The 23,590-nt window shown below is 40.5% G+C and overlaps 1 protein-coding gene across 3 annotated transcripts; it reads right to left on the reverse strand.

Annotated features, from left to right (window-relative positions):
- Positions 1–934: 934 nt before the first annotated feature.
- On the reverse strand, positions 935–10,233 carry opn3 (opsin 3). 3 transcript variants are annotated; one of them, XM_061789303.1, is made up of 6 exons: positions 10,076–10,233; positions 8,852–8,911; positions 8,475–8,575; positions 6,272–6,591; positions 2,868–3,119; positions 935–2,428 (listed from the first exon to the last, which is right to left on the reverse strand). In XM_061789303.1, exons 4-6 carry the CDS (start codon positions 6,575–6,577, stop codon positions 2,162–2,164), a joined length of 825 nt encoding a protein of 274 aa, XP_061645287.1. In that variant the 5' UTR covers positions 6,578–6,591; positions 8,475–8,575; positions 8,852–8,911; positions 10,076–10,233; the 3' UTR covers positions 935–2,161. The 3 variants fall into 3 exon arrangements, with proteins under 3 accessions (XP_061645287.1, XP_061645288.1, XP_061645286.1); XM_061789304.1 differs by lacking the exon at positions 8,475–8,575; XM_061789302.1 differs by lacking the exons at positions 8,475–8,575; positions 10,076–10,233 and having other exon boundaries at positions 8,852–9,222.
- Positions 10,234–23,590: the final 13,357 nt, after the last annotated feature.

The raw sequence follows: 23,590 nt of genomic DNA on the forward strand, positions 1-23,590 counted from the left end.
TGTTTCTTGATTGTTACATAATATTCTCATTTCTCATTTCGGGCTCAGGCCTTCCTTTGCGGAGTTTGCCTGTTCTCTCTGTACTTGCATGAATTTTTTCGGGGTACATTGATTTCCTCCCAAATTGTCACTCGATTCAATAAGAATGTCCTGAGAGGTATACTGATGCCCAACATATAAAAATCATGGCTTATATTTCAAAAACTGGAGCTAGGTATTTACATACAAAGAAACAAGCCCTCCCTGCCAGTGTTGTGCCTGTCATCCATGTCTTCAAAACAGGTTGCCTTCATAACCCCTTTGAGATTATGAAAGAGGAAATAAATCACATGGAGCCAGGTCGGGTGAGTCGGGAGGTTGTTGGATGTTCTTCTCGGACAGGAACTGTCAGATGCTCAGGGCATTGCGAGCAGACGCACTGTTATGGTGAAACGGCCACGACATGTCCTACCATAGCTCCCTCCTCTCCTCGCACACTGAACGAAGCAAACACCGCAGAACCTTTTTGTAGATGTGCTGCTTGATGGGATATGTACGTAAAAGAACGTGGAAAAAAGTTCAATGGCTGCTGAGCGCTGAGATCACAGTTATACAGTCAGTATACTAGGGGGTGATTACATTCAAGGTGAAAAAAAAATCGTAGTTTGTGACACTACTCCTGGAACCTTTCTGACACACATATACACAAAAACAACCCTTATGCCCACACCTACGAGGCTTTCAAACAGCTTTGGAAATCAATACAACAACCTTCTATTCAGAGCATTCAGCCCAGGAGGTTATGAAAGGAATTTCTGACAAGACTCTGAGGTCCTAGTCTCCTCTCATCTAGATTACAGTCCTCCTCATACATGCATATAATTCTGCCATTCTCAACAGTGACTTCCCTCTTCGCACTGGAGAGATTTTAATTGAAAATACAGAAGTCAGAAAGTCGAAAATAGTATCTCTTTATTGAATCAATATACACAATAGTGCAATACCAGCATGTATGACTGTTAGCTGTCTCATTTTATTATTTATACCCATTTGCCTTTGGATACCAACCAAATAATCAGTTATGTACTTCCATAGTTCAACTCAATAACTACTTGACAAAGTCCTACAGTTTTAGGACAAATATGGCATAAAAATGTAGTTGTAAGTTTTAACAGCATGTGTAATGTTATATCAAATGTGATACTTACATTTTTAAACTCTGTCAGGTGTAAGTGATTTAGATATGCTTAACTGCATCCTGAACTTCCACGTTTAAAGATTTATTTAAAAGTGTCCCACGCCATCAAAATGATTTTTTTTCTGATGTTTTATCAGATTTCTGTGTTTTTGTGATGCAGTTACTAATTATTCAAGTACCTGCCCACTTCGTAGTTGGTACCCACTCATTCAACTCAGCTGAATGGCAACAAGTAATTTCTGGGTTTTAAGTGAGTGAGTCTCAATCGTTGCCAAGCCACACACATACAGTCTTTAAAGTATACATGTGTTTTGGTTTAAAACAATACTTAACGATATTTCGAATTCAAAACTGTGGTTGAAATAGCGAAGCCTGCGATCATTGTCACCTAAATGTGCACGAGCGAAGTACATCGTGCGCCAGTTATGTTCAAGTGAATGGGAGCGGAGAACGAGCCTGACTTCAAAATATCTTTATTTTCACTCACGCTCCCTATTAGTGGGCCAACAACCCAACAAACGCTTGGTGAAGTCTGCTTCACAGTGATAGTAGGACCTCATCGAAGGATCGAAATTCGACATCGCTATGAACGCTTGGTGAACACAAGATACCATGATACAGCTAAGGACCAATCAGAGCAAAAGCTGTTTTCCATATATTTGAATGAAGAATGACTGTGATCCAATCAGAACAAATCTTATTTACATATGGAATATACATGAGAAATCCAAGCGTCTCAACTGCCAGGTGTAAAAGACCAACTACAATAGCTTGAAAAAGGGCATCCTGGGCATTTCAAACCCAAATTACCTTGCAAACCTGATAAAAAGACAAAAGATTATGAACCAAAAAATAAAAACGATGGCATGGGACCTTTAAAAAAGTCCTGCAGGAGATGGGGATTATGGCTTGGAATTGTATGTCAGGTCCTAAGGCATACTGCTAAACAGTACAGAATGAGAAGACTGCTGCAGTCCTGGGGGATCACAGTGGCCTCACTTGTATGACATTAGCAGAGGACTCTGCATTGGAAGTCACATCGAAGCGGCGGAAATCATCACTAGTAATGATGAAGACAATGGAGGAGGAGCTGAAGGTCACCCTCTTTTTGGGTCTCTTTCTGCTGCCGCATGAAGTTGAAACAACGATGGGCCTGATGGGGCGTTCCACCGGAGCCAGGGGGCGCTCTTTGAAGCTGTGCTGCAGCCAAGACAACCTTGAACACAGCAGCTGCAGCAAACAGCGTCGGAACTGTGAGGCAAGCGAGGAGGCAGGAGATGAAAGTCTGGTGCTTAATGTGACAATGACATTCACCCCCCCTCATTTGTATGCCAAGCACACCAGACATCTCTCTTAGGATAACAAATGAAAGTGACAATTTCCCACCCACACGCTACTGTGCCTATTGAAAACATCTGCTGGGATCTGTTTTTTTCTTGCTTCAATTACAATCAGAGAACAAATACCACTTTTAATGAAATGACTTCGATTTGCTTTGCGTCTATAAATTCAAAAGTCACTGGAAAGGGAAAACAATCAGGAAGTTCAAGCCCATCTCTTGGAAAACACTCCTACCAATGTATTATATTCGGCTGATGCTGTACCATTTGGGGGCTCTCATTCCAGAATACATATTTGTTCCCGCACACAGAGACAATTTGTATAAATTGATGAATATGTGACTACCAACCTTTATGCTCATGAATACATAGATGAGGGGGTTGTAGGCTGTGCTGGACTTAGCAAAGAATGAGGGGATGATGGCCACAGTGGGCGAGACCATGCTCTTCCTGCCGAAAGCCACCATCATCGACACGACAGCATAGGGCGTCCAGCACACCAGGAAGCAGAAGATCATGAGAAGAAACATTGCGGCTACCTTCTTCTCATATCTTAGGATCTTGATAATCTGGACCGTCTGTAAATCCTGTATGGAGCGCAGCTAATGAAAACAGAACAGAAAGGAGGCGACAAGTCATTTCTGGGTAGAATTTACACATTCTCCTTATGCTTGTGGGGGTTGGCTGCAGGTAGTCAGGCTTCCTCCCACAGTCAAAAAAGCGGTTACAGTATTGTATGGTGGGTGCCTGTAAGGGTAAATGAGAATGGGTTCAAAGAACGGATGGATGGTTGTTTATCTCTACACATTAGGCATGTGATTGACAGGTGATCAGTAGGATGTATCACACTTCTCACACTAATTCCAGCATCCCTGTGACCCTGAAAAGGATAAATCGTATACATTATAAAATGGATGGTGAGATTTAAATTTCCTCCTCGTGCTAAGCTCAAACACTGCCATCAGTATGGGCAATGTGTGTTTTTGTGAAAGAACTACACTGAAAGCTTCTCTTTAATTGGGTTTGTTCAATTATCTGAATCGAATTGTTTTTAACAAATGCCATACAACCAGCAATGTGAATATATATATTAGGCTTTACACGATCAGGATTTTTGGGGCCGATAACCGATCACGAGTTTAAAAAAACGATAAACGATCACCGATCCGATCACATGATGGTGGAATGTGTCTTTTTGTACTTAATTGCTCCAAAAATTATATTTGCAATAAATAATGTGTCTTTCTTCATCTATTTATGCCAGTGAGGCATAGTGACGGACAGAACAAATGAATGGTCTTCTATTAGATGGCAGGAAGTACATACAGAAATTAATGTATCCACTTTTTATGACATTTTTCTTTGTTGGTGTGCCGTGAGATTTTTCAATTGTCAAATATGTTCCTTGGCTCCATAAAGGTTGGAAATCACTGCTCCAGTCAGATCGTGTATTCTAATCAGTCAGATCAAACCAACATTACATGACAGAAACAATGGGTGCTAACTTACTGTAATTCAATTACTTTATTGTAATTAAATTACTTCACCCACACCGAAACTTTAGAGCATGATTCGACAGAACGGCGGCATGTTTACGTACAACCGTTAGTGCTAGCAGTAGCTGGCTAGGCGACATAATGTTTTTGTTGCCTGCTTGCGAGCCGTATCGTATTAAAAGTACGTGAACATACCTCAAGCAAGCCGTAAACGAACGTCCTCTCCTGTCCTGAGCACCGGTGACCACCAACACACGTTTTCCCCCATTTTCTAATCTAATATACACAACCCCAATTTCAATGAAGTTGGGACGTTGTGTTAAACATAAATAAAAGCAGAATACAATGATTTGCAAATCACGTTCAACCTATATTTAATTGAATACACTACAAAGACAAGATATTTCATGTTCAAACTGATAAACGTTATTGTTTTTAGCAAATAATCATGAACTTTGAATTTTATGGCTGCAACACGTTCCAATTATATATAAATATATATATATATTTCAACTGAACTCAAATAATTAGAATGTATGTCTTTGTGTGGGTGGAATTTAAAATAATTCAGCATTTAAAAATGATAACCTCCACAAAACACCGTGTCTGAAAGTAGGATTTCTTCTTAATTGGTTCTGGTTTTTTTTTTTTTTTGTTTTTTATTTCCATGAATGCACTGTGTTTGTGTACATACTGACATCGTCTCCATCTGCAGTGAGATTTTCCTGGCACCATAAATACTCTGTAGGGTTCAGAGTACTGTACTTGCTTTGGAAGATTTTCATAGCCTCTGCCATATGCTGTGGTGTGTAATGAGCTCCAGTCATCCCTCTGAGCGCTTCGGGGACTTGACTGACAGGCTGGGAACTTGCAGCTGGGAGGTGTTGCAGCTCATAATTACAAATACAAATACTTATGGTAGTGAGAAGAGCGGATCTAATAGCCTACAGCTACATCATGGTGCAGAAGAGACGTTTCACAACTTCTGTGCTTGCCGTGCCCAAATCAACAGAATTCACAGATTTGCTAGATACCCACACAAAACAGGAGTCAAATCTGCCTAGTACTTTTGGAGGAATAATCAGACTTAACGCAAGTATTTAGCAGTAATCATTCCAGCCCACATACTTGCTCTTTTATTACCAGACAGACTGAAAAAGCTAAAAGGCACAAAAGCTTATTATATGATAATGGAGCTGGAAATGGCAGCAGTCAGTCATTCAGTGAATGTCACAACTCATGAAAATGCCAAGTAACATCCATTCCACCTACCTATCTGGCATGAAAGTACAAGTTGTACATCTTTTATCATGAGTACAATTAATTAGCTCACGATGGCGCAACTACTCAATAAAGACTCCTTATTAGTAAAAGCCAATGGAGCAGATTTCCTAGCTTGATTATAGAAAGAAAATGATAATTAATTGATTCAATACTCTGCTGGTTGCAGCCAAGTAGAGCCCTCAATTGCTTCAAGATACAGTTACTCAATAATTAATTCCATACAATCAAGAATTCTTAACAATCAATGAATCAGCTAATCAATTACTAGGTCCATCTTTCGAATAAAAAAATTAGCCCTGCCAAGTGCATTTGTTTGCAATGCAGTTGAAACTCTGGAGCAGAAAACTGCGGTATAGAGTAGTTGCAAACTATATTTCAGGCAATAAATAAATAAATAAATATATATATATATATATAAACTGCCTACAGCTATGCTCAAGAGAGGCTAATTGGACAATTATTGCCATAATGACTCAAAGGGTGGAAATACATGCTTGCATCCACCCCTTCATCCAGATCCTCACCTAAGTGTAACGGGTTCTTCCTTGACCACTCCTCTACAAAGTTTTTGTGAATTTTTTCTTTTGTTTCATCCTGTTAACTGTATCTATTTTACCGTGTTACTGCTGTAAAACCTAATCAAAACAAAACATCTAGAGGATTTCTGCACAATACTGTAAGTAGTGCCGTGGTCACCTGTGAAAGCCCATGTGTAAGTTTCGAAAAACATTTCTAAAAAATGTGGATAGTTAATGATGATATAGACCACTCATAAGACATGAAATAATTACAGAGAATGTGACAATATGGTGTTCCATTCATCTAATTACTGAGGACAATCCATTTTTTGTGTTCCCTCTACAAGAATTTTAAAGAGCCCTTTCCCATTCACAAGATTTTACAACTTATTATTCTGACTCATTCATAATTCATATTAAAGTTTCGCATCAGATAAAACTAAGTGACTGTCTCACCATTTGTACTGTGTAGAGGATGTTCCCATAGCAGTAGATCATGATGCCAACAGGTACGAAGAAACAAGCGAAGAGGAAGAGGAGGATGAATGAAGCATCATTTGGGTCCCTCGATGCCCAGTCCAAGGAGCATCCCAGCCGGTGGATCTCCAGTGTGTAGCGGTTCCAGCCCAGGAGTGGAGCCCCAGTCCAAGCCAGGGAGTAAAGCCAGATGTGGGCAATGGCCCGCCACACCCAGGGAAAGTCCACCACCTGGGCATGCACCACCCGGATGTAGCGCTCATAGGCCAGCGCCGCCAGCGTCATGATCGATACGATGCCTGCCGATGAGAAGCGAGACAGACCAGAACTAAGGCTCTGGGTCAGAGGCTACTCAGCATTTCATCTTTGTAGCATCTTGTTGTCGATACTTGAAATCTTGAAGTCTCCCACACGCACGTTTGAGAACGACATCTTCATTGTAGACCATCTACATTCTGTGAGTGCCATCATTATCTGTCTGTCACGGTTTCGTAAATCTAACTATTGATTTGGTTAGTTTTCGGTCAAAACACACACACACACACACACACACACATAAGCACACACGCACAGTATATGATCTATGCATCTCTCCAATTACATAGCCTAATACCCGTGTCAAAGCTGTCATATTTCATTAATCTCCTCATTAGTGGATGAAATGCCGAAGCGACGTCAATAAACGGACAGACAAGCTTCGCAGGGGAGCTGTCCGGGTTCATCTTCCCATATCAAATTTCAGCAGGATGGACATGTTTTGCCAGAACTGACATCCATTATTGCTGCAGCTCCCCCGGCTTGCCTTTGTGTCAGTCAAAAACCTCCACTGAGCAATACTTTGGATGAGGTGCAAGGATAATATGGCATATTTGTCAACAGAAGACATTTTTTTCCCCCCAATGTAGAGGACACAGAAGAAGGATGTGAGCTATGTTTTTTTTTTTCTTGGTTCAGTGACAACCTCTGTCAGCAAGGATTTATACACTGCATGAAGACTTCATTATTTACTTGCAGAATGTAATGAAAACCAATAGAGCTGTATCAAAATCTAAGACTTTACTAAAATAATACTGCTCCGATTTGATTGTCTGTTCTACGCAATATGTAGTTTTGCGGCAATGTATTATTGCACTAGATCATAGTGAGAGGTATTTCTATTAAAGCTATTTAAACGTTGTATTAAATAATATAAACACACTTTCATATGATGCAATAATAAACATGTTAAATTCCTACCACTCGGACAGTATCAATAAAATCTAAATGTCATTATTGTGTAAAGGCAGAATTTCGATTAGGATACAGTGAAGTGTTTTTTTAATTAATTTTTTAGTAATTTTATTATGTTATTTACAAGCATTTTAAAGCTGCATAAGTATTGGATTTCATTAGATTGCGGAAGTACACTTCCGTCTGTCTTTATTGTAAAGTCATATGTTCAGGAACCGACTGTAAATCTCAGCTTTTAATTGTCACCCTGTTCATACATAGAGGAACATCTGAAGTGAGGGAGGGGAGGAGCACATTCTCCAGTCCTGACATTAAAAGCCAGACTTGTCCTCTCATCTGAATGTGGGCCAAATCTACAGGACATTTCAATGTCATTCCATTGATGAAACATGCAATTCATGAGATGTAAAATGTAAATTAGAGATCCAGTTTCAACCAGCCTTGCAAGCAATAACTTCCCATCCGTATCTGTTTATAATACAAATCACACAAGGCTGTGTTTCCAGTTAGGAAATCAAGTGGAAAAACTGCTTCCCTCTGATTAGTAGATAATGCAAATTAAAGCACAGAAGAAGCAACCAGCATGCCACATGATTACGCTGCAAATAAATAACAGTTTGTGGTGATGGGCATATCATTGCGCATCAACCCTCCTGAACTATAATTCTTAGACAGCCTGGGCGGATCTGTCAAGACGACCCCTGTAAATTCATTCACACTTTACCAACACACTGGAGGCAAGATGAGCACGTCAAAAGCATTCCCATGCATGAAGCAATAGAATGTATTGAATGTCGTGTGCATAGAAAACTGTGATAATAACTTATTATATTCAAAAAAAATAATTATGCATGGAATATTCTCTAGTCTATACATCTTGTTATTAATAAGATAACCGTGAAGGTCGTATTGAGTGTGGCTTGATACTGATGGAGACTAAAACCATATTCACATCACAAATTCTATGGAGGAGGAGATCTGGAGGGAAGATAAGCGATGATGATGGAGAATCACTCTGGCTTTGACCTTTTATGTCCACACAACACACCACGCCTAAAAAATAAACAAATAAAAATTGTTTTGGAATATCTGTTTGTCAATTAGGCTCTTTGACACAAGAGCATTAGGTTGATCAAACAAGATACAATTGGCATTAAGTAAGAACCATGGTTTCGGAATATTACTCCAAAGAGGAGATGTACGCTATGATTTAACAGAGAGAGGCATTCATGCCGGATAAAAAGGTGCAAATGCATTAACCCTAACGACCGACAAAAGTAGTAAGGTGAAACAATAATGATAGATTGTATTGAAGGATGTCAGTCTTACCGAATAAACTGTTACTGAAGCCGTCCCACACGCATGTTGCTTGGCTCCAGATCCAGCCACCTTTGACGCACGAAACAAATGTGAAGTTTATCCCGACGACAGAAACCAGCAAATCACTCAAACTTATGTTGACGAGTAACAAATTGGTCGGTGTCTGAAGTCTCTTGAATTTGCAGTAAAGTAGAATGACAAGAACGTTGTTGCAGAAGCCAAAGACGCCAATGGTTCCGATGGCGAAGGCGAGAAGTTTGTAGGTGGCAAAAGCAAAAAGGTAAGGTTCGGCGCTTCTGGTTTCATTGTAAGGATTCATTGCGGGGATAAAAAGGCGCCGACGGGCATTGTGGTGGCTCCGGTGTGCGCCCGCTGCTCATTCAAACAAACCCCCCAAGACAAGCACGCCCACTCGCAAACTGGCACCGTGTACCGCTGTCACGTGACACACACGCACACGTCCCACTGGAAAGGAAATTCGTTTGGACTACTTTCAAAAGATAGTCAGAGCAGACAGTCTCATGAAATGGTTCTAGAAAACATTGTGTCTACACAAAAGGAATACAAGTAAAAGAAGTCGAACATGAGCAAATTGTGGCTATTTTCAGTTAGGGTTTTTTATTACGGTTTTGCTTTGGCAGTGTGTTGGCGGTATTATATATTATATGATACGTCAATGTTCAAACGTGACGTGATTTAAATCATGTCAGTATCGTTACTGCCAGCGAGTCAGACTTCAACAAGCTAGCTTTCTAAAAAAAACTAACAAGGTTCAGTCATTGCAGGTGCACTTTTGAAAAAAAAGAGCCAAAAAATATTCTTCTTTTATTCCCATTCGGAGTGATTGTACTACGTCTGTGCAACTGTACGCAGCACAATGTGCAGGCATCCTTGATATTTTGGTTTCCGACCCGTCGTCCACAAACGTGGAATCCGCCGACACTTTGCCCCCACTAGCGTAGCTAAATGGAATGTACCGATACTTTGCCCGCAGTAGCTAAGCGTTGCCGTAGGAATCCCGATCAAACGAATGTGTGCAATCTCCGATCAATGTGCTATCTCCGATGTGCTGACCTATACTTTCGGGTTCCTGTTTTTCGGCGTTCTGCCTTTTAGGTCGAATTGTCGGTAACTTTAGAATGTTTTAAAAGTAACGATTTTTAAAATGTAAGGAGTAGAAAGTACAGATATTTGCGTTTAAAAGTAAGGAGTAAAAGTAAAATAAATACTTACGTCAAGTACAGATACGGCGGCACGGTGGGCGACTGGTTAGAGCGTCAGCCTCACAGTTCTGGGGACCCGGGTTCAACCCCCGGCCCCTCCTGTGTGGAGTTTGCATGTTCTCCCTGTGCCTGCGTGGGTTTTCTCCGGGCACTTCGGTTTCCTCCCACATCCAAAAAAAACATGCATTAATTGGAGACTCTAAATTGCCCGTAGGCATGACTGTGAGTGCGAATGGTTGTTTCTTTCTATGTGCCCTGCGATTGGCTTGTTCCTATGAGAGTGAAATGATATATGCCAGCAATATAAAGTATAATAAAAACTCGAACAAATCAGTGTTTGGAAAATAAAGCAAGCTGTTTCTTTTATTTTTTTTTTATTTCCTGAAAAGTCATAATTTTGGAGATGAGGAGATTCTACCCAACAGCCACGATATATAAACTATGACTAAAGACTGCCACTTTATACGAGGGTACTTTCTTTTTTCCACACTGGCTATGCAGTGAATTTTGTCTCCACTTCTGCCATGGACGTCACACCAAGACATGGAGTTGGGGGGTGATTTTGGTGATGAAAGAGGGGCGTTCCAAAGGCAATTAGTTATTTACCAATTGTTCCAAAATGTATTGATATTATTGGAAATGACTGTCAGTTTCATTTTCATTTTCTAAAAAAAAAAGAATACATAAAATCAACTTCTTAGTGAAATGTGGCTCATTAACTTGCCGCCTATATGGAAGAGCACACTTATGATCTATGGACATTTTCATTACAGTGGTAAGTCTTTCGGCAAGCTGCAAGATTGCAAACTGAATAACGAATGGCTGACTATTGGAAAAGATGACACCCAAAGGAAGATGTGCTTTTTATCAACCATTTGATGTGTGTGGGAGTTACGTGCAAAAATTCACCTTCCACATTCCGGAGGCGGTGTTTCACATTTACAGCATTTCAAATAATCACCACAAGCACCTCTGGTGACTTGTCTCATGTCTGTAATGCCAGTGACCTTTTGAGGAGATCTCTCCATCCTCCAGACACCTCGTTTTGTCCACAGAGAAAGGCCACTCTGGACAAAGATTGGAAGCCTGCTATGTGATGTTGTTTATGCCTTACCTTCTTTTCATGAGCTTTCAGGTTGATTCAAAATAGTAGATCCATCTTGAATAACATGTAATAAAGTAGTCTCAAAGTGAGATAAACAGAATCTTTGAATTAAATGCACAAATGCAAGCCCTACAAAGGTCAGCCATTGTTTATCCTGTTATACTCTTTGTTGTCTTTTAATTAAAATGTTTTCAGTGTATGAGCGCTGTAGCATAATGATGACCATGTACGAGGTGTGTCAGAAAAGTTCCAGGAACTACAAACTACAAGTTTTCCTCTGTGAAGTACAGTAATCCCTCTGGAGTCTAACGCACATTCACAGCATTCTCTGGTACGCCTTCATGCACTCCTGGAAAGATTCTTCGTGGATCCTCCGCAGCTCTGTCGTCACGGCCATCTTGACGTTTTCTGTCTTCAAACCGGGTGCCCTTTATGACTCCTTGAGCTTGGAAAATAGGAAAAGTAAAAATCACATGGAGCCAAGTCAGGTGAGTAGGACAGTTGCTCCAGCACAGCGATGTTCTACTCGGCCAGGAATTGTCAGATTGCTCAAGGCATTGTGAGCAGGTGAGTTGTCACGGTGAAGCAGCCACGAGTTGTTCTGCCACAACTCACGACTCTTCTTGCGCACTGAATGAAGCAAACACCGCAGGATCTCTTTGGAGATTGTAGTGGTGGATCGTCTGGCCTACATTGGAGGGAAAACTCCCATTTTGTTTGATATATAGCTTTGGTCACAACAGTCTGGGAACTTTTCTTACACAACTGATATTCATTTCTGTGTGTTATTATGTTCATCGAGGAGGTTATGTTTTTAAACAGCTTCCCCAAAAATGTAGTGAAATCACACAATGGATACAGATAAAGTATGGATCAAGAATTTATTTGAAACGTTAATGTTGCGTTACGGTAACATTACATTAGATTAAGAGCTGTTTAATTTTCAGCAAGTAACACGTGAACTTTTGTGGCAAAATTTTGAGTGATTCTGAAAGTGTCAAATATGGTGCTGATCCGCTGGAGGACGGTGTCTGCACTTTACTAAGTGGCAACCCATATGATTTAATATGTAATTGAATCTAATGCAAATTGAGAAAGTGCCTATTCGTCACTGACGTCTTCATATGAAGATTCATTATGATTTAGTTTTTTATACTAATTAGTGCTTGAAATGTAACATCTGTTCATGTTATTCTTTGTTCTTTTTTGTAATGAAACCCTCCTCCCCATGTTTCCTTGGTTAATAACAGGCAATGAAAATGGTAGCGGCAGACTGAGTGAGCTGTCATTTAATGTAATCTCTGAGCAGATGCTGCCAACTCTGTAGAGAAAGAAATGTTTGCTTTCCTTAACACACGCATTCACATCACCACCTCTATTGGAAATGCACTGTGAGACACTTTTGAGAGTTTTCATCTTTATTTACAATGCTAGCAAAGAAAAAAAACCGTACAAATCTACAAAGCCAATGCTCAGAACTAGTTCTAACATCATTCACACACCTCTCACTTTCATTTTGTCTTTGCTGGTGTGTTCCAGTCACCTCACAGGGCATATTGCAGCAGTTGTGTGCATGCCTGCAGGCGTGTTCACGCATTTCACATTTTTTATGCATAACCACACAAACATCACAGGGGAAAATAAAGGTGTAAATTTGTTGACTTGTCATTTTGGATTCAGTGGTGCAAATTAATGTAGAGAGAATGCAAAATGCAGCACATCTCAATTGCTGCAAAGCAAAGTATAAAAATAGGGGAGTTTGATTTTAAAAGAATAGTCTGCATGCTCTTGAGAAATGAAAGAATATATATACTGTATATAAAAGGTGAATTCAGTTTGAAATTCCTCATTCCTCTTCAAAGAAGCATTTTCCACCTCACAACAATATATAATTTTAATGGGGTTAGTGTTATATAATATTCAGAATTATAATTTTTAAAAAGCTTTTCAAAGAAACCAACAAATCAATATATAATTTCAGGTACAGAACCCTTAATTATAAAGGGGTCAGGCACAATAAAATGAACCCTCATTGTATTGAAGTGTTTCATAATGTTCTCAGATTTCAGAAATAAAAATCATACACTGTAAGTGGACTTCCTAGGGACTATTTGTTTGTGCATCAATACTGTATATTTGAAGTACTCTAATTATGATTGATTATTCAGCTCAAATATTTATTTCCAGTCTCATTCTATTCAAATACTTTTAAAAAGACAGTAAATTCACACATAAACGTGACTATTTTCATCATTGCTATTCAATTCACTGATGTTGACATCTTTCCCAGAGTAACTTGCTTTAAAAAGCTTGACGTAAAATCTGCTGTCAGATGAGAAGCGTGTAAATGTTTTAAGTCGCAGCATGTCTAAACGAGACGTAAAAGGTTATTCCAGCCTGAAACCAAATAGAGCTGTAATCTTCAGCCATGTTGGGACAAAGAATGTGCTTGGTGAACCAATAAGGAAACAATCAGCCCTTTGCAAATGTCTTTCCTTGAGTAATTAATGGAGATCAATAGTGCAAATTATTAGTTCATGTTTGGAAATGCCACCCTATGTGCAAACTGGAGGCCGGTCTCATGCCCAGATAAACCCAGAGGGTTGTGTCCGGAATGGCATCTGGCTTAAAACTTTGCCAAACAAATATGAGTGTTCATCCAAAGAATTCCATGCGGGTTCGTGGCCCGGGTTAACAATGTCCACCACTGCCGCCATTACCTTACAGGGCGCCGGTGGAGATTCAGCTACTGTGGGTCGAAGACGAAGGAGAAAGTGGGTTCTTCAGCAGAAAGAGAAGGGGCAGAGCCTAGAACTGAATGTGGGGACTTTGAATGTTGGGACTATGACAGGAAAAGCTCGGGAGTTGGTTGACATGATGATTCGGAGAGAGGTTGATATATTGTGTGTCCAAGAGACCAGCTGGAAGGGCAGTAAGGCTAGAAGTTTAGAGGCAGGGTTCAAATTATTTTACTATGGTGTAGATAGGAAGAAAAATGGAGTAGGGGTGATTTTAAAGAGTTAGCTAAGAATGTCTTGGAGGTGAAAATAGTATCAGATCGAGTGATGAGGCTGAAACTTGAAATTAAGGGTGTTATGTATAATGTGATTAGTGGCTATGCCCCACAGGTAGGATCTGGCCTAGAGGTGAAAGAGAAATTCTGGAAGGAGCTGGATGAAGTAGTTCTGAGCATCCCAGACAGAGAGAGAGTCGTGATTGGTGCAGATTTGAATGGGCATGTTGGTGAAGGAAACATGAAGAAGCGATGGATAAGTTCGGCATCAAGGAAAGGAACCTTGAGGGACAGATGGTGGCAGACTTTGCAAAAAGGACGGAAATGGCTGTAGTGAACACTTTCTTCCAGAAGATGCAGGAACATAGGTTGACCTACAAGAGCAGAGGTAGAAGCACGAAGTTGGATTACATCTTGTGCAGATGATGTAATATAAAGGAGGTTACTGACTGTAAGGTAGTGTTAGGGGAGAGTTTGGTGAGATGGCATGGTGATGGGGAGGAAGATTAGGAAGACAAAGGCAGAGCAGAGAACCATGTGGTGGAAGCTGAGACAGGACGAGTGTTGTGCGGCTTTTCGGGAAGAGGTGAGACAGGCTCTCGGTGGACAGGAGGAGCTTCCAGAAGACTGGACTACTACATCCAAGGTAATCAGAGAAAGCGTCAGGAGAGTACTTGGTGTATCTTCTGGTTGGAAAATGGAGAAGGAGACTTGGTGGTGGAAACTCAAAGTACAGGAAATCATACAAGATAGCTAAGAAGAAATGGGACAGTGAGAGGACCGAGGAGAGGAGAAAGGAATATGTGGAGATGCGACGTAGGGTGAAGGTGGAGGTGGCAAAGACCAAACAAGAGACATATGATGACATGTATACCAGGTTGGACACTAAAGAAGGAGAAAAAGATCTATACAGGTTGGCCAGACAGAGGGATAGAGATATGGGAAGGATGTTCAGCAGATTAGGGGCATTAAGGATAGAGATGGAAATGTGTTGACTGGTCCAAACAGTTGATGACTGAGGAAAATCAGAGAGAAAGAAGGGTAGAAGAGGAAAGTGTGGTGGACCAGGAAGTAGCAATGATTAGTAAGGGGGAAGTTAGAAAGGCATTAAAGAGGATGAAAAATGGGAAGGCAGTTGGTCGTGATGACATACCTGTCGAGGTATGAAAGCATCCAGGAGAAGTGGCTGTGGAGTTTTTGACCAGCTTGTTCAACTCATGATGAAGATGCCTGACGAATGGAGGGAAAGTGTGCTGGTGCCCATTTTTAAGAAAAAAGGTGATGTGCATAGCTGTGGGAACTATAGAGGAATAAAGTAGATGAGCCACACAATGAAGTTAGGGGAAAGAGTGGTGGAGGCTAGACTTAGGACAGAAGTGAGGATTTGCGAGCAACAGTATGGTTTCATGCCTAGAAAGAGTACCACAGATGCATTATTTGCCTTGAGGGTGTCGATGGAGAAGTACAGAGAAGGTCAGAAGGAGCTACATTGTGTTTTTGTACAACCCCAATTCCATTGAAGTTGGGACGTTGTGTTAAACATAAATATAAACAGAATACAATGATTTGCAAATCATGTTTGACCTATATTTAATTGACAACACTACAAAGACAATATATTTAATGTTCAAACTGATAAACTTTATTGTTTTTAGCAAATAATCATTCACTTAGAATTTTATGGCTGCAACACGTTCGGTTAGAGCGTCTGCCTCACAGTTCTGATGACCGGGGTTCAATCCCCGGCCCCGCCTGTGTGGAGTTTTCATGTTCTCCCCGTGCCTGCGTGGGTTTTCTCCGGGCACTCCGGTTTCCTCCCACATCCCAAAATCATGCATGAATTGGAGACTCTAAATTGCCCGTAGGTGTGAATGTGTGTTTTGTTCAGGGTGTACCCCGCCTCCTGCCCGATGATAGCTGGGATAGGCTCCAACACGCCCACGACCCTAGTGAGGAGAAGCGGCTCAGAAAATGATGGATGGATGAAACAGACCTGTCACAAATGATAAATGCATCCAGCAGTGCTGCAATTAGAGTTGCAGCTATCAAATTTTTTAGAATTCGAGTATCCTACTAAGAATTCTGTCGAATAATCAAGTATTTGGATGAAATATATCTTTGCTTGGTTAAAAAGCATCGTTGAATACACAAGCAAAAATAAAACATTTGACATAATAATGAATGACCAATTTTTTCCTTTTTTAGATTATAAAGTTTTTTTCCCCCTTAAATTCACATTGTGCATGTCTTGTCTTCATTTGTCTTTGTTTACATTTCCACTGATTCCAATTTCAAACACAAAGAAAAATAAATAAAACACAAATATAAAAAGATTTCTTGTATCAAAAACACAAGGCATTAATAAAAAAAAGTCATAAACAGCCTTTATGTTGTGCAACTTCAGCGACTTGCGTTTTAGCATGTAACATAATTATAGAGTATGTTCACGGCTGTGTATTTATGAACTTAGATCAGGAATAAGACAAATATTCTTAATACTGCTAGAATCTTTGGAAGTGTTCAAACTGAAATTAAAAGAGCACATTAGGCACCAGTGGTCCTTAATATTTTATCCAAGAGTGAACCACACTTCCTTGTTCCACCATACAGTATTGTCTGCTCGAAGTGGGCAGATATTGTATATTATACAAATTATGTACATTATACAAATTAGACAGTATAAGTCATAATTAACAGAAAACCTTGAGCTCCACAGAGCTAACATTGTGTCAGTAAGGTACATCAAAGTTAATCTTGCTGATTTGGGTTATGTTCATTTTATTTTGTCTCGGGTCCAACGCAGCTCACATACTGGGCGTCTTCAGAGTAGATAAAAGGTCCATGTTCAACGATTACTAGTCACCAGAGGCGGGTTTTGATGTAGACAACTGGGGCAGTCGGCCAGAGCGTCATTCTCGTGGTGGGGGGCGGGGGCACACGAATCGATTTCCAATGTACAGTTTGCCCTTCACGTATGTGGACCGTTGATGACTGCCGTTACTGAAAAGAATCCCTCCATCTCTAATAGGCACCAGTCTGCAATTTGATATGACATTGGTGAGGCCGATGATGGATGGGGATTCTTTGGCTTCAATTCCCACCCCCACATGGTTGGAAAATATAGCCATTTGGTAGGTTGAAACCAGAGAATCCAGTGAAAGGATGGGGACAGAGCGAGGCCATTCAATCCTGTCTGAGTCAACATCTTCTGACTGAGGTGACAGATCTCCTGCTTAGATTTAATGTGGGTAAAAGTCAAACGGAGGACAATGTGTGGTCAAATATCCAGCAATTATTCATAGAATAATTGTTTTCCCCTTTCGAATGAATTGCATTATTCATAACTAATTTGATCTTCGTAAAAACCAGTGGTGCTCATCAAAGTTGTATAGGGACTCTAAATGCATCGGTATAGTTTTGCTTTTGATTCAAAGTTATATGTTAGTCATTTCACCCACAAATATAGGCTTTAAACTTGAAATTGAGGGTGTTATGTATAATGTGATTAGTGGCTATGCCCCACAGGTAGGATGTGACCTAGAGGTGAAAGAGAAATTCTGGAAGGAGCTGGATGAAGTAGTTCTGAGCATCCCAGACAGAGAGAGAGTCGTGACAAATATCCACCAGATGAAGCCAGAATAGAAGTCCACCAGGTCATGACAAGTCTTTTACACAGACAAGCCAATAGTCTTATAATCACTTGCTTGCTCAATGCATATTAGCAACATGCAATCAGTAGCAGCTTTTGGAAGCTTATTATATACATATTTTTCCTTATCGTAACCAAGAGTTAGGACCCACAATTGTTTGTGCCCACACTGCGATATCATATTCATACTCCTATTACTTCATCATGTCACGATACGAAGATATCAGTTGTGACTGGAACCAGAAGCAAGCCGAGGCTTAGAAGTTTGTGGTGAATGGTTTCTTGAAAAGGAAATTGGTTGTTTGTTTATATGTGCCCTGGGATTGGCTGGTGTCCAGTTTAGGGTTTACCCCGCCTCTTGCCCGAAGATAGCTGGGATAGGCTCCAGCACGCCCGCGACCCTATTGAGCATCAGCGGTACAGAAAATGGATGCATGGATGTGAACACTATAAGTGAGGATGGGACACTGATCAATCTGGTAGCAGTCGCTTCCATCACCCATACTACCATACGACCCAAGTGAGGAGAAGCGGGATGGAAAATTGATGGATGGTTGGATGGATGAGTGATCCACTGTATATGTACACTGTATGTACACTGTATACGGCTATTTACCCAGTTCCCATATTGTTACGTAGGCATAACAGGTCAAGGGGCCAATTTGTCCATTGGCGATCTAATTCAAAATGGTCCTGGCAACATTTCTAACCACAGGGGTTTATATAGTATCTTGGTGTGATTATAGGACTGCTGCGTGAGGAATAAAAAAATACATTCCTCTTACTGTCAAAGTCATGAGACCGCAGAAGAAAAATCTTGAGGGGTATTGCTCAGCTGAAAAATAGGTGTTTGTGCAGAAAATTGCTTGTCTGTGCTGAAAAATAAAGGCTAAGGGTGATACCAGTGATTATAGAGATGAGTTGTTTTTTTTCTTTTCCCTTGGAAACCTGTTTGTTCTAACAAATGCATCATGTTAGCCTATGTAATTTACACTGTTTCATTCCCATTTCTTCCTCTCATGTTAAAATTATTTAACATGGCAGGACTGCTTCTGCCAAACGTGCTAAATGCTCACCCTTTTCATTTTGTGTATTGTGAGCGGAATGTGAGGACACAACGTCCATGATTTCCAAAAACAATTTGAAAAGTGGACTCGTCAGACCACAGCCCACTTTTCCACTTTGCGTTGGCCCATCTCAGATGAGCTCAGGCCCAGAGAGGCCGGCAGCATTTCTGGGTGTTGTTGATATATTGCTTTCGCTTTGTATGGTCGAGTTTTAATTAGCATTTTTTGATGTAGCGACAAACTGTTAACTGACAATGGTTTTCTGAAGTGTCCCTGCGATCCACTGGCAATATCCTTTACACAATGACACCAGTATTTACTGCAGTGAAGCCTGAGGGATCAAAGGTCACGGGCATTCAATGGTGGTTTCTGGTTTGCAGAGATTTCTCCAGATTCTCTTAATGTGTTGATGATATTACGGACAGTAAATGATGAAATCCCCAAATTGCATGCAATTGTACGTTGAGAAATGTTGTTCTTCAACTGTTGGACTATTTGCTCACGCAATTGTTCACAAAGTAGTGAACCTCGCCCCATCCTTGCTTGTGAACAACTGAGCCTTTCAGGGATGTGCCTTTCATACCCAATCATGACACTCACCTGTTTCCAATTAACCTTTTCACCTATGGAATGTTTTTTGAGGATTCCTCCACTTCCCCCGTCTTTTGTTGCCCCTGTGTTGCAGGCATCAAATTCAAAATGAGAGAACATTTGCAAAAAAAAAACAAAACATGTTTGAACATTAAATAGCTCATCTTGTAGTAAATATAGGATACAAAATCATTGTATTCTGTTTTTATTCACATTTTACACAACATCCCAAATAGGCTACATTTGAATTGGAGTTTGTACTTTGTAAATCACGAGCAATACGCCCACCAGCAGTGTGCGCACTGGTGGCAATTTTTTTTAATGAAACGAAAGGAGCACTGGATACCATAACCAACCAGGAAACATAACAAAAAATGTTGACGCGGAATAGCCGAAAATATGAAACAGCGGGAAAAAAATGGATAGATGGAGAGAAAATGGGGGACCGACGCCGCAACACAACAGAAAAACTGAGCTAAGGGTCACACTGTATAGCAAAGAAACAAAAATGTGAAAACTAGGAACAGCCATATAGGAAAAAGATAATGAACAAAAGAAGAACACAAGAATGACTAACATAAAGAGCACAAATACTACTACTACTACTCTAATATGACAGAAATAAGAAAAGGAAGACAAAAAAGAGGACTTAATAAATTACTTGAGCTAACTGCACAAGTTAGAGAGACAACAGACTGACAGGACTGAACAGACGCTAACTATACTAGTTAGCGCACAGATGACAGACAGAAATAAACACAAGCTCACTTAGCAAGACAAGTAACGAGGAAACAGAACGCTACTTACACACAAACGAGCCCCAAGGGAAGAAAGACCAGAATACTAACGTGACAAGAAACAAGCATGAGGCCACAGGTAGTGAGTCGAACAATTTTCTGGTGTCTTTCGCCCGAATTCCTACACTTAAAAGCCCGGCTGATGCCAATGCAGATCAGGAGCGCGCAGGAGGCTCTGCCCATCCATGACAGCGCCTGGGGGAAAAAACAAACAAACACAGACGAGGCAGATCACAGGCTCATGACAGATATATTATCAGAACTGTCATAAAAAATTGTCACAGCAGTTTTTCCACAACTGCAAAAGAATAATTCAAACGGTGGAATATCATTTCATTCTTGCTTGCGCACAAATCATTAGATTTATTTAAGACACCAGTCTTTCTGCTTGACTCCCACACTTGAGGTGGACAGCCAGCCAGCCTCAGGTCAATACTCTAAGCAAATAGCAACTCCATCTATCCATTTTCTGTACTGCCAAGTGACACAGAAAACGTGAGTAAATCAATGTGGGCTCCCCACTCCCATTCACATTGACATTTAGTGGCTGAGATCTTTTAACACGTTGTGGCAATTACTTAGTGGTAGGATGGCCGAACAATCGAAAGGACAAAGTCACTCCCAGACAAACGGTAACATTTAGAGATTTCATAACATTTACATTGTAATGTTTATGCCAACTATTCATAATGAGTAGTCCTGGATGTGGTTAAGCTTTCATACAGATGCTGTTTAATTCCATTCCATAAAGAACTATATTTAATTTATTCTTACATGGAGAATACTGGGGGAAAAATGTCCCCACATCAAGTAATTCCTAAGATAAGTGAAAGTCCCCATCTTTGAAAGATGCAGATGCCTCTCAAGACCATTTTCTCTCAGTGGACCAGCAAAGCAAGGCAACAAAGTGCAAACATGATGATGTAGTCTGTTATGTGTGATAAAAAAAAATAAAAAAATTCAAAAAACCTGACAATCAAAAGCATGCAATTAGAGTGTGCACAATAACTGTAATGTTAAAATTCAGTTTATTAAACTATATACCGTATAAGCCACATGTGACACACACAAATGGGAAAGAAAACAAAAATTGCCAACCGTACTGTGGGAAGTAAACAAGTGGAAACAGCACAAAGTAACACAGAGGCGAAAATACTGCTTGTGCCACAGCAAACTATGCCCAGCAAAATCAAGGTGAAAGAATCATAGAATAGTCACATTCACATTCGTTCTGCTCATTTAATCGACTGACGTCTTTGTCTTCAGTATCAAAGATTAAGAGAAGCAGCATTCTTCACACTGCTTCTTCCAAATGTCAGATCATCGTTTCATTTACTCCAAGCTCATGTTCAGCGGCTCGATGGCCTTCCACTTGTATGGTAGGCATTATGACTCATTTTGGCTTGATAAGGGTGTGTGCTTTAGCAGAGCTGATCTGAAAAACTGAATATGTAAATGTTTCAATGTATACAGATATGATTTTAAAATATGAACACGTAACACTTTAAAACAGACCTCATTGGGAAAAAAACAGGAGAGGCCGAGAAAAGACGAGAACGTAACCTTCCTGGGATTCAGAAAATCAACAAATACGCCACATCATTGATTAAGCCGCAGGGGTTTGAGCTGACAAGGAAAGCGGTTATTAGTCCTAATTTTACTATAACGTCACACGAGACATCAGCCTAAACAGAGTGGACCTTACAATGAGGTTCTAAAAGGGGAAAATGTGAGCAAACATAGAGACACGTTTTGCAAGCCCTTTTCACTTAAAGTCCTTATCAATCGACGATAGTTTTAATTAAGGGTGGGAATCGCAAAGCAACTTGCGATGCATACATATTGCGATATTTTGCTGTGTTAACAGAACATCGAGTAGAACACGGAGACTTACGTGACATAAGCAAATTTGCAGATGCGTATATTTGGATAGAGGACATCAACAGTATTGAGCCACGATGTTTGTGTATTGATAATGTAACGTGACAATGATATTTTGTCCCACCCCTTGATTAGGTGGGTGCGCCACAGTGTGTCGTATGAGGCCTGATTTCAGACACAGAAACCATACTCCTAAAAGAGCCTGAGTGGAATAACAATACTCCTTTGGTGTTGCTTTGGAATTGCATCACCTAGATGATTGTGCGTCAGTATTATGAGTTTGAATGTCAATCAAAGTAACAAACACACTGAAGGCAGTGGTTAAATATACTACTACTACACTTTCTATTTGACATTCAGCATGCAGAATTTACGTCAATATATTGTCAGGATTAAAGCCTTTATGAAGCAACTTCAGCCGCGCAGTGGAGTACTCCCCTTACGTTGAATGATCAATAGTTTGACATTTGGGAAAACACCAGATTGTGTATTGTGTGGTGACAGTAAAATATCTCACCTGTCCTATGTCTTCTTTATAATCAATAAGATTGTGTGAGAAAAAAATGTAAGTGGGCAAAGGTGCTAAAACAAAGATGGTAGCATCCCTCTCCACTTTAGAAGACTCCATTAGTAGCCTGTCACCAGGCTGCCAGAGAAAGAACAAGACAAGATGATATCGCTTGGCTGATTTCGCTCTACTGGGAATTCACTCGAACGGAGCTCACAGGAGAAGTGATGGTTCAAGGACAAAGGAAATTTCACGACTGGATTTGTTGCACAGGTGGCATTCTATTACAGTTCCACACTGGAATTCACTGAGCTCAGCAAGCCACTGGCAGAACGTCGTTTGCAACACAACCACAACTGGGACAGCCTAAAACATCCATCCATCCATCCATTTTCTTGAGCGCTTATCCTCACTAGGGCGGGAGGTAGGGTACACCCTGTGTGGAGGTGTACCCCGCCTCTTGCCCGAAGATAGCTGGGATAGGCACCAGCCCGCCCGCGACCCTAGTGAGGATAAGTGGAATAGAAAATGGATGGATGGCTGTATTTGGAGGGAAAAAAACGAAAATGACTTTCCAGGTACTTTTAAGCATTGTGTTCGTAGACAGGATTAGCCTTCAGTTATAGTCTTCTCTCAGGCATTGAATATTAAAGGCAGATCTTCAATTTGATGAATGGTGAATTTTTACACGGATGCTGCAGGCTGCATGTGTGCTGCATGCAAATGATTCCTGTGACGATCACAGCAGTCCACACAGGGCAAATACAGTATCTGTAATGACTGTGTGAGTCAGCACTGTGCTTCTCTGGGGATTTAGGTTTTCATTAATGGACTTTAAAAGCGTTTCTAATTCAGTAGATAAGATTAAAATCAACTTCAACTTTACTGTGAAGTAAGCAAACAAACAGCTTTGT

The sequence above is a fragment of the Phyllopteryx taeniolatus genome, chromosome 11 (genome assembly GCF_024500385.1).
Source record: "Phyllopteryx taeniolatus isolate TA_2022b chromosome 11, UOR_Ptae_1.2, whole genome shotgun sequence".
Classification (NCBI taxonomy): Eukaryota; Metazoa; Chordata; class Actinopteri; order Syngnathiformes; family Syngnathidae; genus Phyllopteryx; species Phyllopteryx taeniolatus.